At 39.6% G+C, this 18089-nt stretch overlaps 1 protein-coding gene across 9 annotated transcripts in view; it reads left to right on the top strand.

The window, feature by feature from the left end:
• Nucleotides 1-18089, top strand: part of SEMA6A (semaphorin 6A) — a 135042-nt gene that overhangs the window by 101816 nt on the left and 15137 nt on the right. For 5 of the 9 annotated variants that reach the window (XM_066382050.1, XM_066382052.1, XM_066382054.1 and 2 more), the window contains 5 exons: nt 72-212; nt 293-373; nt 2732-2790; nt 5300-5320; nt 10518-10682. In XM_066382050.1, the coding sequence (XP_066238147.1) occupies nt 72-212; nt 293-373; nt 2732-2790; nt 5300-5320; nt 10518-10682 (467 nt within the window). Of the gene's footprint in view, nt 1-71; nt 213-292; nt 374-2731; nt 2791-5299; nt 5321-5457; nt 5509-10517; nt 10683-11609; nt 12658-18089 lie in introns of those variants that run through there. The other 4 variants (XM_066382056.1, XM_066382058.1, XM_066382059.1 and 1 more) reach the window with 3 other exon arrangements.

Below are 18089 nucleotides of genomic sequence, written 5' to 3'. Positions count from 1 at the left end.
GGTAGTGGCAGCAAACAGAGAACTGAGCTAAGAGAAGCTTTTAATGATATTATACTGCCTTAAAAAATTAGGTGCAGCTATGATGGAGTAGAAGACAAGAGGATTATGGGATTGCAACTGGACAAAGCAAGCAACTCTCTGTACGTTGCGTTCTCCACCTGTGTGATAAAGGTTCCCCTTGGCCGTTGCGAACGACATGGGAAGTGTAAAAAGTATGTATTTTGCCTCATTGACCATTAGGAGATGCTTAGAAAGGAGTCCTAGGTAGCTCATGGTCCTCCTCTTCCTGCAGAACCTGTATCGCCTCCAGAGACCCATATTGCGGGTGGTTAAAGGAAGGAGGTTCCTGCGCCCACCTATCACCCAACAGCAGGTAGGGTGCCTGAGGTGTGGGAGGGTGTGAACTGCCGTGCATTCTATATGTGTGATTAACTGTGCTTGCACCACCACCCTCAGCCTTCTGCGCACAACCTCATCAGTGGGCCGGCCATTCTCCTTCCCTCTCCCGTTCCATAGCACACCCCAATATCACATGTGGCAGATTCTCAGCTGATTAATCACCCATCCTCAGGCTGGTTAAAAACACAAACAAAAGAAACACAGTGGGCCTTTGAGTGTCCCCTGGAGAGAGGCACAAGGCGGCGCATGCCTTAATCATCACTATTCGTGACTAGCAGAGAAAAGGAGCAGTTGGGTACCAATTAGATTAGTGATGTGGTTTGTCCAGCCGTCACAAAACTGGCTCCTCTAATTGACCATACAAGGCTGAGAAGGAATTGCAGAGCATTTGTTAAGCGATGCATTTGTACTGCAAGCATGCTGTATACATCCAATAAACCTTTCTCCCGTGCTGAGGAACAGTTAACCTGTTGCTCATTGGGTAGTCAATTCCTGGCAGCTCGCCAGCAGATCAGCTAGATCAGGGCAGTCGAACATGCCTGTGATTCTGGTGCTTAAAATTGTTACCGTGTTTTTAAATGCTCATATGGCATTAGTTAAAAGGTTTCTTTTATGTTTTTACTTCAGTGGATGGGAAATCCAAAATTACACTGGAAAAAAACATCCAAAGCATGTCCTTGACAGGTTATGGCAACTCAAGAAAGATGCCATATGTCAGGACAGTTCTTTCTTAGACAAATTCTTCAACTTCCCCAGATCCAGAGGGGAAACAGAACGGTCCTCACATCACTCTGAATCTCCTCTCCCATCTTAGAATAGCTAGACAGAAGGGCTTATTCTGACCACCACCTGCATAAGATGAGGGAAAGTAGTCCCATAATAGAGCTAAGGCTAACTAAAGCTGACCTGGAAATCGACGAATACAAAGGATTGACTTCTAGATATTATTAGATCAGCTTCACAAGTAGCACTACAGACATACTACGATGTTAGCACGGTACAGCTTTTCATGGGAGCTCCTGAAGTGAAGGAGGAGGGATCACGAAGCAGCGAGGAAAGCTAAGGGGTGACCTGCCTCCTTTCTATGGTCAAGGAGTAACCGAAGGCAATAGAACTGATTACTGATTTTTAAATATCATTTCTAAGTTAACATGAAAACTCTAAAATTGTTCCTTTAAGGATCTATGTACATATTTCTCAAAACATCTACACAGATATTGCTCAAAATATGTGGAACTTTCCTTGGAAAACGGCCTTCGGGCCTGACGAATATTGGCTTTCATTACCACTAGAAATCTTTATCCTTTGAGGATGAATCTGAGGTTTTAACACAGTTAAAAACAAAAACAAAAAGACATTAGCAAACAAACATGGTGAATTACTAGATCAAGGTGTGACTTTCAAAATAAGTTTTCCTATATGGCTCATAAATAAACTGAAGGCAGTTGCAGAATAGGAATTTTAAGTATGTTATGGGACAAAGTGCAAAGCTTGCCCCGAAAGGACAATACTTCTTTGGATGATTCCACTGTGCTTATTTTAAAAACCAAAATACATTCAGATTGATCTCGTTCATTAACATTACACAGCTTCCACAGCCCAGTGGTGACCTGGTGGGTTTGAAAGAAAAATGAGTGTGTGGGGAGCATGCACTTACCCTCCTGAGGACTGGGAGGAGTGAGCGGAATAGCTGTGTAGTCCCAGCAAAACACACCTCCAAGTCCTCTCTTGTTGGCCCCACAGGTCCGCTGGCCAGTTGTACTTCTTAACACTTGGTTATCTAAGTTATTGCTAAGCAAAAGCAATAGATAAAGGTGTAGGAAGACAAGGGGTAGGGTGAAAGATAGTAAAAAAGAAAGGCTTTCTTCCCATCCACTCCTTTTTTTAATTGAATTTATTGGGTGACACCGGTTAACATCATTCCACTGGCTTCAGGTGCCCAATTCCACAACACATCTCTGTACATCATATTATGTATTCACCACCCCCAAGTCAAGTTTTATAGACTTCTATATTGCCTACAACACTGTATTTTAACATTTAAATGTTTACTAAACACTCAGGGGATCAGAGTAAAAGAAGGATATAAATAATGCATAAACTAACTCCTAAACAGTATTTGAATTAACTGCTTAAACCATGGCTTCTCTTTGGATATTCTTATACATTAAGACTCAATTCTTTAAATTAGGAGATAATTTTTTTACTTATTCTTTGCACCTGGCACTCAATTTATCCAACTGTGTTAAGTTGCTTTAGTGAAACTAAACCAGAACAATGACACACATTATTGAATTTGTTTCTTTCTTTCTCCTCCCTCCTTTTTTTAAAGACTAACTTTTGAACAGGACATAGAGCGTGGCAACACAGATGGCCTCGGAGACTGTCACAGTAAGTAAAGCTTGTTATCCATATTTATCTTTGGGCAGAGATGCTTTTATTGAATGGCCCAGAAACATTACCCTGAATGTGGAACCAAGTACAGCTGGCACCAAAACATGCATAAATAACAGAAACCATCTTCTACATATCAAACAAAGAAAAGAGTTCATTTTAAAGCCAATGTTATTGTCAATGTTGTTGCTGTAAGTGCTGGCACCTATTTCATTATTATAATGCTGTAGAACAAATTGACTCTAAAAGATAGTAATTATAGCGGAGCAGTAAGTTATATCCGCATTTTCACTTTTAAAAACCAATTTTGTTGTTTTTTGAAATGTGTTATTGCAACTGTAATTTTTAGAGAAAGAATAAAAAGATTGAACACTGTAATCTTAACTTTTTAATTGAATATGACTGTTTTATTCCTCTTGAACATAAAAACTTTACAAAATTATTTTTAAATTAGACTTATGACTGTTACCATTTGCAGTAGAAAAAAAAATTCAGAAATAACCCTCTAAGTATAAAGTGACTCAACTTTTTCATAGGAAATAACCAATTTTAATCTCTTGAGTTCATTTCAAAAGTTATTAAATGGTAACATTTTAGCTAGACCTTCATGTATTGTAAAGGATCCTGACTATCCTGTGATCTGATGAATATCAAAAATTCCCCTAAAAATGCTAAGGTGTCATTCAACTTTCTACCTTATATTTTATAGAGTGTAGATATAATTAAATAAAGAGATAAGGCAGGCTTCTCTCCAAATTCATTGCCATGTATTTTTGTTGTTTTTGTTTGCAAATACTGTACATTGGCAAAAGCTTATATCTTCGCACACAAAATTTAACAATTTAAGAAATCAGCATAGATGACAGTGTCGTTGCCAAAAGATCTGTTACTTTCATGCAGTGAAACAATTTGATCCATGGGTCTTAATCACACGAGTGCCTTAAGGGCTCCATTTTCAGGGAAACAGGTTTTGGGTTATATGTGTTTCTATATGAGCGAACTTATTAATTATCTGACTTTAATGAATAATTTTCATCACGTTTTTATGATCTGGTGGTTTGGGCTTCTGTAGAATATTAGGGTGTCGATTTGGATTTCGAATGTGAAAATGGTTGTTACTATCTCTATCAAGTGTCCACTGCACCAGCAGGCTCACAGCACACTTGTGTCTTTGGCAGGGAAGCCTAAGAAAACCTCAGTCTCTAGCACAGGGGAGACCCTCAGGTCCAAAGTCAGTGGCTTAACTCTTTAATCTCAACAGCCAAGCCTCTGTTTTCATGTGCTCCCTAACCTTGACTCCCATTCCTGCTGAGGCACTCTGTCCGTGCAGGGCAGAAGCCACAGCTGACCCGACCCTCTGCTGCTTTTCCTAGTGGCCTCTCAGCTCCCTGTGCTCCTGCTGGAGCATGACCTACTTCTATCAGATGTACCTATTCACAGGGCTTAGATCACTGATGCACAGTTACTCTTCAACAGGATTGTAAAGGAAAATTATATCATAAAGAATCAGTGTTGCCCTGGCCTGTTAGCTCAGTGGTAGAGCATCAGCCCAGCGTGTAGGTGTCCCGGGTTCAATTCTGGTCATGTTACGCAGGAGAAGCAACCATCTGCTTCTCCACCCCTCCCCCTTTTCTCTCTCTCTCTCTCTTTCTCTCTCTCTCTCTTTATCTCTCTCTTTCCCTCCAGCAGCCATGGCTTGATTGGTTCGAGCGAGTTGGCCTCAGGTGCTGAGGATGGTTCCATGGCCTCTGCCTCAGACGCTAAAAAAGTGGCTCCATTGTTGAGCATCAGAGCAGCGGCCCCAGATGGGCAGAGCATTGCCCCCTAGTGGGCTTGCCTGGTGGATCCCAGTTGGGGCACATGTAAGAGACTGTCTCTCTGCCACTCCTCCTCTAACTAAAATTTAAAAAAAAATTTTTTTTTAGAAGAGCCAGTATCAGCAGCTGAGTTCCAGGCTGAGTGAACCCATGCTCTGACCCAGACATACAGCACATATACACACACACACACACACACGTATGTTGCCTATATGTGTGTGTGATTACTTTTATTTTTGTTTTTAATTAACTAAAACCCCTGTTGAGTTCAGAATATTGTGTTATGGGATAGTTCTTCACAGCCTGGTTATAAGGATGAAAATGAAAGAATGTGAATAAGTGTGGTCCAGAAGCCACTTACTTTACCCACATATATGTCCATCTGTGTACAATAGGGCTTAGAGTCTCAGAAACATGTAATTGTAGTTACCATTTCCTTACTAACTCTTGCTTTTCCTCTGTCTCTTGGCAACAAAAGCAGTGACTTTGACGAAGCTCACCTGGGGAAGAGATAGGGGTTTGACTGAATATAAAGCACCTTACATTACAAAACAAGATTAAGATGAACTTACTCAGTGTTAGGCATCATATGTTACCATAATTCTGTATTAGTTCGTTCCCACTTACCATGTAAGTCACATTAAGCACTGTTGAACACGAGTAACCTTCTCCTCCCTTTTGTCTTTCAGATTCCTTCGTGGCATTGAATGGTAAGGAAGATATTACTCATAATTAATTATTGATAAAATTCTGTTTAGGAAATCTTGTTTCATTAATCCTCTTCAGTATTTTCAAACCTTAGGTTTCTTTTAAAATTAATTTTTATATCCTCATTATTTTTTTATAGACATTTCAACTCCTCTACCAGATCATGAAATGTCTTACAACACAGTATATGGTCAGTTTATGGATTTCTTTTTTTTAATTCTTCAAGCCACTCATCCTATGGTAGTTCATAGTTTTCATTCCTCGACATAATGGACCAGATTCTTTGTTACTTCAGGGTCCCAATTCACTAAAATAATAGATTTCAGGATGCTTCAAAAATCACTGCCTGTATTTAATGTATGAGAAAGAGTGCTACAGTTTAATCCACATAACATGAAATATGCCAACCTTAGGGAACTTGGTGAATACATTTAATGAGTTCTTGAGGGAGAAGAAATTGCTTTTGGACATAAGTGTATCCAATATAAAAGAATAGTGTTTATACTAATAGGTCATAGCTCTTTATCTGCTAAGAGAGTCACAATCCCAAAATGCTGACTTTCAGGACAATACCTTCTGCAGGGGAAAATCTATACAGGGTGAACATACCAAGTTGTAACTAGGCAAAATTTTCCAATACAGCATGAAATTGGCCGTTGAAATTTAAGTTCACCAACAGTGCGAATATTTAGACATATTTTCATTGAGATTTCTTTAGAATGTATACAAGGAAGAGTGATACAGTACAAATGATATGCAAACAGGATTTGTCTATTGTTCCTGCTCTGAAATACACAGACTTTGTATTAAACAAAGCTATTAAGTCCATAAATAAAATTTTCTGAGTGCTTTATAAGAAAAGTTGAAATGCTCCGTTTCCATTTCTCAAAGTTTCCCCCAAATACTTATTAGGATAAACTATTCATGTGTTTTTTAAATAAAATGAGAATTATGTGAGATGGCAAACTTAAGCTTATGCATTATAACAGGGACTACGAGTTTCATTGACATGCAGACATTTTATAGTTTTGTGATTGAGAACAATACCAGTTCTAAGATAGACTTTAAATACATATAAAGGTAGGTTGGAAAGGAAGGGAAAAAATAAAGAGAATAAAAGAGGAAAGAAAGCAAGCAAGGAGGTGGACTTAAAATTCAAAGAATTCAGGATGGCTACACTTGTGTCTAATAGTCCCATGTAAACTCTCAGTCCATATGTCTAATTAGCATAAATAAAAAGCCTCTTTGGAAGTCTTAAAGACTATCTCATAAACTGGAGCTGTGCAGATGTGGAAATCAAAGCCTGGACTCTCCTTATTGTCCACCATGTTAAGTGAGACAGTGTGGAATAGATGAGCCCACAGAATTCATTCACCTTTAGCATTCTCTCATCTGTGATTCAAGCCAGAATATTAAATAGCAACTGCTGGAAGAAAAATTTCTCAGGAGGCAAATGTCATCTAGCTCAGCTTGTCCTTCAGAAAGAGAACCCACTTAGCATCTACTCTTCTCACTATCATACTTTGCAATCATTTCTTATAATTGAATAATCTTTATCAGATATTGAGAAATTCAGGTCTTGAATCTAATTGAACCAGCAATACCCCCAGCATTCATCAATTTACTAAAGGCTATTTTAACTCCCAGGTAATTTTTCATAGAACAGTTAAGCCATGGGATGCTCTTTATGGGCAAAAATCATTCTCTAATCTATGTATCTTTTAATTCCTTTACAAAAGGAAAGGAATTTATTAATCCCTTCATATTAACACTTTAAAGGACAATGCCCCTTTACCCTCAGCTCTTGATCTGTGATGAAATTAAAGAGCTGGAATATTCCTTTTAACTAAAGATCCTGTTCATTTCAGACTAAATCTCTCTAGCTTCAAATTTTGACTATCAAAATTATCCTGATCCGGACATTTAGAAAAATACAGGAACTTTCTTTTCACAAACTGTTGAAGATAGGGTTATTTTGGAAGTTGATAAACAGATTTAATTTATTCAGCATATATTTGTTGAGCGCCTACTCTATGCTAGGCACTGGACTAGATGCTGTAATTGTACCATCAAAGGAAATACCAAATTGCTGTTTTTAAGAGCATGTTTGTAGATTAGGAAGCCAACCCCACAGTCCAAAGTGCAATCACTGTTTCTAGCTGTGCCCTTTGAATGTTTCCATAAAAAGTTCATTAATTGATGCAGGTTCATAGAGTGAACGACAAAACCACAACGGCCTGAAGTCCAAAAGAAGGGATCAGTTCAATAAACCGTGCACTCTCTGCCTGGCAAAAGCTCTGCGATACTAGTCATATAACCAAGAGCCCCTTTTTAGTGAATTGGACCCTGATGATTTGCCTTCTCGCTTCCTCTCTTATATTATATATAGTATCTCTTTTTTGTGTCTAACTGGCTACAATCATTGTTAATAGGTTAGAGTAGTGTGAAGGGTCTCTAACCTCTGGAATCACAAAGATTTGTAGATATAGAGAAACTATATGATGCATATTCAGGTTTACTTTTAAAATATAGTTCTTTGTATAAGAATAATACAGTATAAACTACATTAACTAAAATATGACCTCCCTAATTGGATTAACAAGACAAAATTATAGGGTTAAATTCTTTTGACACATAGTTCTATATCCACAAATGATTGCCTATTTTTGTAGCATTATTTTGGTTAAAAGTCTATTAGGGAATGCATAAAAATAATGTATCTGTAGAATCAGATTCTAAGAAAAAAATAAAGTTATTTCCTTTCAACATTTTTTAAGCTTGGAGAGGTAATAATCATATACCTCTTTGATTTTAAACTACGCTGTGCTGCTTAATGGTCCTTTTACATGGTGGTTCTAAAATTTTTGAGAATCAGGTATTGCTTTCTCTGACTATTTGATTTACCAGTGACACACGTGTTGCCTATCCTCAAGCATAAGTTTAAAAGATTACAAACCTCATGCTGTTCTATTTTTTCCTTTTGAGAACATCAGATGCATGGTTTCTCTAGATTTACATACAGAAAATGGAGATGTGGTGGGTATTAGACTAACACTTCAGCAATAGGAAGGAGCTGATTTCTCACATTTGTGTAAAACATTTTCCTACCTAACTACCATCTGGTCCACATTAATATCCTCTCATAGCCATAGCTTTCCATTACCAATGAGTTTTCCACATATTTGCAGCATATGGTCCAAGAAATCTTTCTACAGAGAATGTGTCCCTTAGGCATATATTTCCCCTAGATTACCGTATTAAGAAATGTTCTCCCTAAACCATACTTATGGCATTATCATAAAATTGCCCCTTGAACGCAGTTAAATTGAAAGTTCTCAAAATGCATCTCAATTCAGGTAACAGAAATCTTTGCCTCTTAGAGGAGAGCTTTATCTCTCCTCCCCCTTTTAACTCCCTACAAAGCCATTTCTAATTGTTTGCTTATGCTGTGTGCTAAATTCTCTCTTAGTTTAACTATATATTTCACTGGAGCAGTGTTGAATTGAAGATTAGAAAATGCAGGCTGGATTTTAGACCCCAATATAAGCAAGAGGAAGTAAAAGTAATTCTGTATTTCCAATTCTAGGTTCTTTTCCTACCCTGATCTCTTACCAGTATTATGAGATGAGATATGAAACCTAGAAATGTAAAAACAAAAAGTCTAGAATCAGGTATTCTTGAGTTTTAGAAAGTGTTTTTAGCAGTTGGATATAAACCAGACAATTTGCCACAAAGAGGATGTCTGAAGATGTGTGGGAGCCAAACAAGTTCTACAAAGAAAGCAGCCTCTTAAATGTGACCAAAGCTTTGTGGTAGCATGTAAGTGTGGTGCTTTCATAGACATCGTTATAGCTTAGATCAGCCATTTCGCTGACTTGTTTTCCCTGCTCTTTTATATATATAGCTTTTTTTTTTCTTCTGTAATTGCAGTATTAAAGTCTCCTGGGAATCCAATTTGCAATCATTGTAAAAAGGAAAAATGCAATGCATTTATCCTTATAATCTTTCTTTCTGGTGGCCAGTATGTTATTGATCACATATATGGTGCTCACAGCCCAAGGCTGACACCACCTGTGCATCTGCCCTGCTTTCTACCAAAGGTACCAATTACACATTCACAGGAGTTGCCCTGATGTTGTCTTTCTAAAAATGACTCAAGAGGTCGCTATAGATTAAAATGGTTGAATAAACCAAAGACTACTTGAAAAATCACAGGTTATATTTTATTTCTGCCAAAAAGAACAGATAGTGGGGCTTCTTTAAATCATCGTGACAGTTTAGAGCAAAGCCCCTAGTATGATCTGCATTTAACCTTGTGGAATGAGGGAAGAAAAGCTTAGGTATGTATTTACAGGAAATGTCCAGTTTCTACCATAATTCCCAACCTAGCCATTCTCCTGACATCCTGTCACAGACTACTCTGGATCTCAAAAAGCTATATATTTCTTTCTAATCGGAATAATATCAGTTGGTGCGGCCTCAAAAACCTCTCACAAGTATGATTCATAAAATCATGAAACTGATAATGTTAGAGTAAGATACAAAAGGCAAAGTCCTAACAACATGAGCATTTGAGTCCTCTGCTCCGGTGAAAAGGGAGCAGATCCCTTTAAAAACAGAAAGAGGAATGCCTGTGAGGTTGAGCTGAAGCTGAAAATTAGACACACCCCCATGAGAAAGGCTCAGGACAACTGAGCTCTTGGTGGTGATTTGGGGAGGCCTGGTCCACTGCCATAAACCTCCCACATCAGTCACAAATGGCACCCCCAGAGTAGGCAAGTCCTGCCTTTAATGCTGCTATGGCAATACCAAAGAAGAACACTGGTATTTCTTGAGCACCTACTATATGCCAGACACAGTGAGGTACTTTCACCATTATGCCACTTTACCCTCCCAACACTGCAAGGTAAGTGGCATCATCCCCATTTTGTCCACAAGGAAAACAAAGGCCCAGAGAGGTTAATGATCCCTAGGCTCACCACCGAGGAAGAAGCAAAGATGGGAGCTGACCCTTGATCCTCTAACTATAAGTTCAAGGGGTCTGCTGCTGAACCCCCACCCCCACCATTCTTACTGTGTCTCAGGCAGTTTCCTCCCAGTCTCAGAGCCAGCTTGGGGGTCCCTTCTCCTGGCCTCTGAGCAAAGGGAATGTGGGCATCTCCAGTGATGTTTCCCTAACTGTATTTGTGATGAAAACAGGGCACTCCAGTTCCCTCTTGCCCAGCACCACCACGTCCGATTCGGCGGCTCAAGAGGGGTATGAGTCTAGGGGAGAAATGATGGACTGGAAGAATCTGCTGCACTCACCTGACAGCACAGACTCTTTGGGGGCAGTGTCTTCCCATAATCACCAAGACAAGAAGGGTAAGGCCTTGGAATTGGCTCTTCCTCTGGGGGGAGAGGGAGGGGAAAGTAGGGAGGACTGTGTAACTGCTTCCAGCTGAATAACAGCAAGATTGAAGGAACCTCCAACACAACGTGATTGAAAGCATCTCAAAAAAAGATGCTAGGCTTGATCAGAAATTATTGCCCAAGCAAGGAGAAACCACACAAAACAAATAACACAGCCTCTAAGCGTCCTCCACCCAAAAGAGGTGTGGCTTGGCCCAAAGCAAAGGCTGGCTCCTGAGATCCCTTTCCACTCCTCTTCCCTCGGTCTGTGAATTTGGGGTCCTCTTTTCACACCACAATGGAACGGAATGCAGTGAGGACTTTGGCAAGTGTGTGTAATCAAAGTAAAGGCCCATTTAATCAGTGAATGGAGGAACAGCGGGCAAAGGCTTTTCTGGCTGGTCGTATCTCTCACTCTCACATGGTCCTGAATTAGAAAAGAGCCATGATCCTAAGACATACTGTAATTGCCTTGAGAGGACAACAGCTAAAACAAAAATATGTTATTTAATCAAGCAGAATTGCTGTGCATTTAAAACGGGAAGGAAGCCGCACTGAATGAAAGGGACTCCACTGTGAACTGTCCTAAATTCTCCTTGCCTTCTTTTGCTCATCTAGAGACAGGAAATGTCGTCCTTTTTTCTCGCCATTTTGTGGCTTCTAGTAACACATCCTACTTTAGTTGCAGCTGCAACCAAAGAGGCCTTTACTTGTCCGAAAAACGGTCTTGTAAATCAGAGGCTGAAAAGCCCGGTTATGTTGTGAGCTGCCCCCTCCCCCATTCAGAATTGTTTACTTCTGTATGTTTTTGAGAGTTTCACCCAAGCAGGGGTTGGAATCTCGAGGGCAGACCAGCCACAGTGACCCTTAGAAGACAGTGTCTACCATGTCCTCCCTCAGGGGTTCCTGTCTACCTGTGACCACCCCTCCTCCTAGAGAATGCTTTCTAGGCAGCACTGCACGCTGCCCTCCCATCCTCCTGTTTGCATCTCATCTCCCAAGACTGCCGTCTGCTCTGCGGCTCCACGTGCCAAGCCAAACTGTGAAGACGTGGCCCTTTTAACTTGTTCTTGAGCATGTCCCCTTTAGTCGATTTTATTCTTCTTCTATTACTTATTAATGTGCCCTGCCCCAAGTCCTTTTTAAAAGGTGGCTTTTGTCTCAGCAGCCTCTTTAAGTTGGAGGGATCCTTGCACTTGCCACACCGAGGAAGCACGAGGCGGGTTTGTGATGGGGAGAACCTTCACAGCGGGCCACAAGCCCTAGCGTGTGCCAGTATTTGTTATGTGTGGCTCCAGACCGCAGATGTATTAGTCTTGGCTGGGTTCTCAAGGCGAGACAACTCAGTAAAACCTCTTTGTGTTTGCCTACTGCGACTTTCTGAAAAACCAAACAGCCTTTCCAGTAAAGCATTCAATATGTCAACCAAATATCTAGCTGTTGGTTATTATAATCATTTTCACTTCACTGAGATCGATGGCTTGAATTTTCTCCAATCATTAACTCCCCCAAGGGATGGAGGTTATCAAAGAGTCCAATTAACACTTGACATCGTTTTAAAAATCGGCATTGTTCATTCTCTTGGGTCTTATTATGAATATTGACAAAGCTGGAAGCAGGCTACAAATTGTCAGACAATGGTGGCAGAGGTGGCTGCATGGGTGTTGAACATGATCACTGTTCTTGTGCTGTTAACTCCTTGCCTTGCCCTGTCCGATCCGAGTTTGATGTTTGACAATTATGTATCTGACGGGGCAATGACAATGAGATGCTATGCAGAAATTTTTGAGAGATGTAGCTTTAATGTTCCTTTTACCATGATTTTTATGATTTTAATTTCCATTTGCTCTCAACTGTTTTTGTTTAATGAACATGATTTCTTTTGATCTTCTGTTTTCTTTTGCCAAGCGCTGTGTGTTATGACTCGGTGGTGGCGTTATTCTGTTGGAAAAGTCCTGTTTCTTTTTTGACTCATTATGACGTGCCTTGACTTGACCCAATCTGTGATGCCCCCCCCCCTCGCTTTCCTTCTCATTCCCTGACGTGGATGCCTTAATGATGTCACATCCGTGTGTGCAGCGTCTCCTGGGATGCGGGACTTTCGTGGGTTTTCTGAGGGCCTCTGGCAGGTGCTCTTTTCACTGGGTCGATTGTCTCATGGGAATGTGACATTTGTATGCGCCAGCGTTAGGAGCTAAATATACTCTGGAATTGTTTCTAAAATACTGTACAGTTCCCCCACTAAGCAGAAAATGTGCCAATTGACCAGCTAGCTGAGGAGGAGTCAAATGTCCAATGCGCTTTTTGGCCACTGGAAAAACAACAACAAAAAAACAAAAACCAAGAGTGAGCAGAAGCCCACAGCTCTGCTCTGCAGATATGCTGAACACCAGTGGGCGAGTCTCCTCATCTGTCCCACCTCGCCTTCCAAACACTTCTGCACTTCCAGAGTATGTTTACTTGCCTTGTCTTTCTTTTCCTTGCTGTGTCTTCCGTGTTGATTTAATCCTGTGCGTCCCTCACATTCTGTTCAAGCACCGTTACCAGCCTTGCAATCTAACCCCCTTCTGCTACCATTGTTCTTAGCCTCCCCCTTTCAAAATAGTAGACCCAAGCCCTCTACCCCTCTGTGGAATGTTCCAAGGCTCTTTCCTTCTCTACTGTGAGTAGCGTTCTGATGTTTTATATTTATATAGTCATGTTAACAAAGCGTGAGAAGAGACCTGCAAAGCACACAGAAGCATTATCACAGAAAATGAAGTAATTTTCTCTCTCAGTTACTGGCCTTGCCCTTCATTACCCTACTGGCCTTGTCTAATGTCTCTTGTCCTTGCTGCTTTCCTTTAAAATTGCCTGATATCTTTCAAGCCCTGGATTCATTAGTGAAAACACAGCCAACCGCTCTGTTTTATCTCTGGGTCCCTAGATGTCTGGAGCCTCTAGAGCCAGCCCTTTAATCACCAAGTTGATAAATTAGATGCAGCCCTGGCTACTTCTTTCTTAGTTTTGCCACAGTTAAAAACATATATTATTTATTCTTCCTATAACTATTGAGGTAGAAATCAGTAGTTACAAAGGGGTTCTAATTACATATGAATAGGGAAAAAAAATTCGGTTTCTTTTCAGATCTGGCTTGTCGCCCCTACCGCCACCAGCCCCTTCCCACAGCAAAAGGAATAAGAGCTTTCTTTCTTAGGTTAAGCAGTCCTGAGAATTAATAGCCATTCCTGTGCTTCTTGTTTCTGACCAAAAAGTAACAATACCAAAAAACCTGATTTCCAAGAAGACTGCAAGATATGTGAGGAAATTAGCCATGTACAGATCTGCCAAGAGAGCTCGTACGTAGCATAACTATAAAATGTAAATGCTGACCACTGGGGTACAAGAATAAATCAGGAACAGAAGAAAACCCCCTGCTTCAGACGCTATTTTGTAGGGTTCTTATGAGCGCTCAGAAAATAGATGGAATAGTCAACACATACAAAGGTACATACTATACAGTACCAGAATTGTAAAATGCGTGTATATTTTGGAAAATCTTTAAAGTGAGATACCACATTATTACAGTTAGTCACCATATGCTTATTATAGACATGGAAAAGATGCAGAAACAAAATTTAAATAAGAGATCAAATGAATAATTTAAAGTAAACTATACAGTAAATGTTGAATATATTTTAATCAATGTGTAAACTATTTGTATATAAGCAATTTTTAGTCCAGGAAGTATCATAAGGTCTATAAAGTATTGTTGAGTCTATTGTCCACATTTCATAGCAATCCTGAATGGAATTTTTTAAATCACAGGGTTTATTAACAATCCTCTTTATAGTTAATTATTTATTCCTCAAATGCATCGTAGCCTACAGCAGTATTGCCTCCAAGCTGGACACACAGCACCTGACATGATGATTTAGGCTCTCAAGAATCACATGGTGGAAAGTTACATCATTTTCATTTCTCTTTCGGTCTTCTCGGTTATGTCTAGGAAAACGTCTCAGTTTGATCCTTTATCATTAACAACTCCCTCAACTTGCTACTGCTATCTCTTTTTGATAAGAAAGAGCTGGCTTTAGATTGTGGGCTTTGACTTGCAGCTGGAGCTAGCTGGAAGTAACCTTGTTTTGCTTTCAGTTAATTTTATTTTTATGATTACCTTCTATCTATGAAAAGTGACACTCTTTTTTCCATTTATGATAATGATATAAAGTTTCCATTTGAAATATATCCTAAAGATAATTTAAAGGAAATATTAAATAACAGTCGATGAGGTTCACTGGTATCACTAAAATTGTAGTATTGGTAGTGGAGTGATTCAAATTTGGGTAAGTCTGGCCTAGAGTCAATCAGAGCCCACTGAGGATTAAACTACAACCAAAACTTTACTTTTGGCATTTGGAAGAACAAGATTTAGTAACCACTATACCTTCTGTTGGCTAGGCTCTAAATGTTGCAATTATATTACCTAGTGCTCTTCTGATTTCTCCTCCAACTATTGAGCTTTTATGGTTAGGAATGAGAACTTTGGTCAAGGAGATATTTAAAGTAAAACAAATTTAAACTTAAAAAAAAAAGTCATTCTAGGCTTATTACGCATCTGGCGAGATTTTCTCCAAACCAGCAGTGTGCCACCAAGTGTAGGCTTCATTTCAGCTAGTTATTACCCGAACTGTGGCCATAGGGAAGTTTACCTTTAGCTCTTTGGCTACTTTTGCCTTATCTGTAAGGACTCCTGTGTTACAGTACATTCCCCTGGCCTGGCAATGGCCTACACCTGACCCTTCTTTCATTTTTCTCCCATTTAACCCTTACCTATTCTTAGTCCCAGACTGTTAGAGCCTGGCTTTCTTCATTAACAACCTTAGAAATCTGACTTCAGGTAGAGTCGATGATAGAACCTAGTCCTGACTGCTCTTCCATTTCAACAGTCTTCTCTGTTTTAAATCTGATGGGGAAAGTGGTTTCTCAGCTCCTATCAAGTCATATGCGGGTAATTTTATGTACAGAGAAAATTGTTGCTGATAACAATAATAAAGAAAGAATAATAAGCTTCCCTTCTTTTCCTGACTCCTTAGCTGGGATCAGATTTTCTCTGCCATTTCTTCAGTACCATTACCATAACAAAAATGTTTTCCGAAGCTTCTCAAACAAAATTTATTACTGGCTCCCTAGCACAGTATTGGATGCCAATAAGGAGTTAGAGGCTATACTAGAGATAGACATAGTTCCTGTCCAAAAACTATCAAGCCGCCAGACAGATGGAGCACACAGAGACTAGGAAATGCACCAAAAAGCTTTTACGACCACCACTGTCTTTGTGAACAAGGCAAAACTGTGCACAGCAGATTTTCGAAAAAGATATTAAACAACTGAAGACAACTTGGCCGAACACATCAAGGACACAGCACTTGGAAACAGTTTTTCCTTCTCTTCGGTACCTATGTTATAGCAGCCATATATCACTTGACAGGGAGGAAGAAGGAAGTGAAGGATGTTTGCTATAGGGTTCATATTGAAATTTTCTGTGGAACTGCTGGCAAAAGCAGGCCTTTTTCTTTTTGTTAACAGCCTGAGCTTTATTAAAAAACAAAAACAAAACACTAAATCCATGATAATTTCCATAGATTTTGTAAGTTAAAAACCTGTAGTATCACAGCTATTTCTACATGTGATGGTTAGACAGGACAGTCTTAGAGAATTCAGAGAAAGGGTTTCAGTCCGATAAGGAGGACTAGTAGTGAGAGGGACAAGAAACTCAGACTCCCCCCCAACAATTTGATCATTAACTGAACCAGGTAGGAACATGCATGGTCAGGGCCAAGGACAGAGATGGGAAACGGATTGCTATGGCTCTAACAACTCTTTTGAATCACGGTTCATTTATTTCTATTTTTGAGGGGTAGAGCAAAGGTATCCTTCAAAGTTCACAAGAAATTTGGTATCTAATTGTCGTTGCAAAAAATAAAATATAATTCTTGAAATTCAGTTAGTATTTTTTATTTGTAAATTATGCTATACCTGCCCATAAAGGTTTAGTATCTTTTTTTCCTCTTTTTCTTTAAATTTGTTTAAGTGCCATTTTCATTACTATCTGTTAAACTACTTTAATCTCCGTAAGTTTACAGTGGATTTAAAGAATATTTGTAGGAATCATTATTTGGGGATAGAAGTGTAGGTAGGATTGCTGGATAAAAAGCACAGAATGCCGGTTACGTTTGAATTTCAAATAAACCAGGATTAATTTTTTAGTGTATGTCCCACATATTGCATGGGACATACTTACACTAAAATATCATAGGATTATGTGCCTGAAGCTGAAATTTATCCAGGTGTTACATAATAATATTTAGTTGCTGCCTGACAAGCCTATTGAAGACATTCCTGCTAACTTAACTGGTAAGAACAGTAGATCTAATCTCTAGATTACATTTGCCCTTTAACACTAGAATAACCCATCCGAGAAGAATTAAAGTAAAAATTCCCTTCTGTGAAAAAATATTTCAGAGAATTCTCACTAAAAGCTATGTGTTTGTAATGTAATAATGTAAATGATTCTCACTGAAAGCAGGCTTTCAAATGCCACTTTTAATTAAGGAAGGCTCAGAAATCTGTTTCTAAACAAGGGCATGGTTAAAACGTTTGGTTCTTTCTTATTTTATTTAATCTCATGTTTTAATCAACTCTTATGTTAACCATATTTTCCTCCTTCTTTGTGTGGCTGTTAATTTCCTCCCGTTTCTCATTTCCATGGCTCTGAAGGGGATGAACTGGAATCCAAAAACACTAAAAAATAATAATCTAATAATGATGACAACAACCCTAGTCTCGAAGAAAGGCTGCCAAAGAGCAGCCTTCCTTCGTTTCTTTCTTCATGCATTCAACTGGCATTCGGCAAACCTGTGCTGTATATCAGCCGTATGCTGAGTGTTTTGGCAGATACTGATCTGAAGGCAACATCAGCTGTGCGTTCAAGAAGCTTCCAGTTTAGCAGGGGATATGCATAGGGGACCTCCTGGCTAGCGGACGGGGCAGGGTGAAGTCTGAGAGTCAAAGAAGGAAAGGGAACAAGGACGGGCCACGCGCTGAGGAAGGATAAAGGGAAACACAACTCGTTCCAAGTTGAGGGCTAGGGGAAGGCCTTGCAAAGTCTTGAAGGAAAAGGGGGAAAGGCCGTTCCAAGCAAAATAACATGACCAAGATACAAAGCTATTAGAGTACAGAGTGTAATGATAAAAGGGCAAGTAGTGTGCTGTGGTGAAAGTGATGAAGTATATGTACAGAGGGCCAGAATGGGAACTGGGATTGAAATGATAGTATGGAGCCTTGAAAGTCATGCAAAGGGGCTTCGGCTACAGCTGCAGGCAGTGGGAGGCGGGGATG

Source organism: Saccopteryx leptura, chromosome 4 (genome assembly GCF_036850995.1).
Source record: "Saccopteryx leptura isolate mSacLep1 chromosome 4, mSacLep1_pri_phased_curated, whole genome shotgun sequence".
NCBI classification, from domain to species: Eukaryota; Metazoa; Chordata; class Mammalia; order Chiroptera; family Emballonuridae; genus Saccopteryx; species Saccopteryx leptura.
This window is presented reverse-complemented; position numbering and strand designations above follow the sequence as displayed.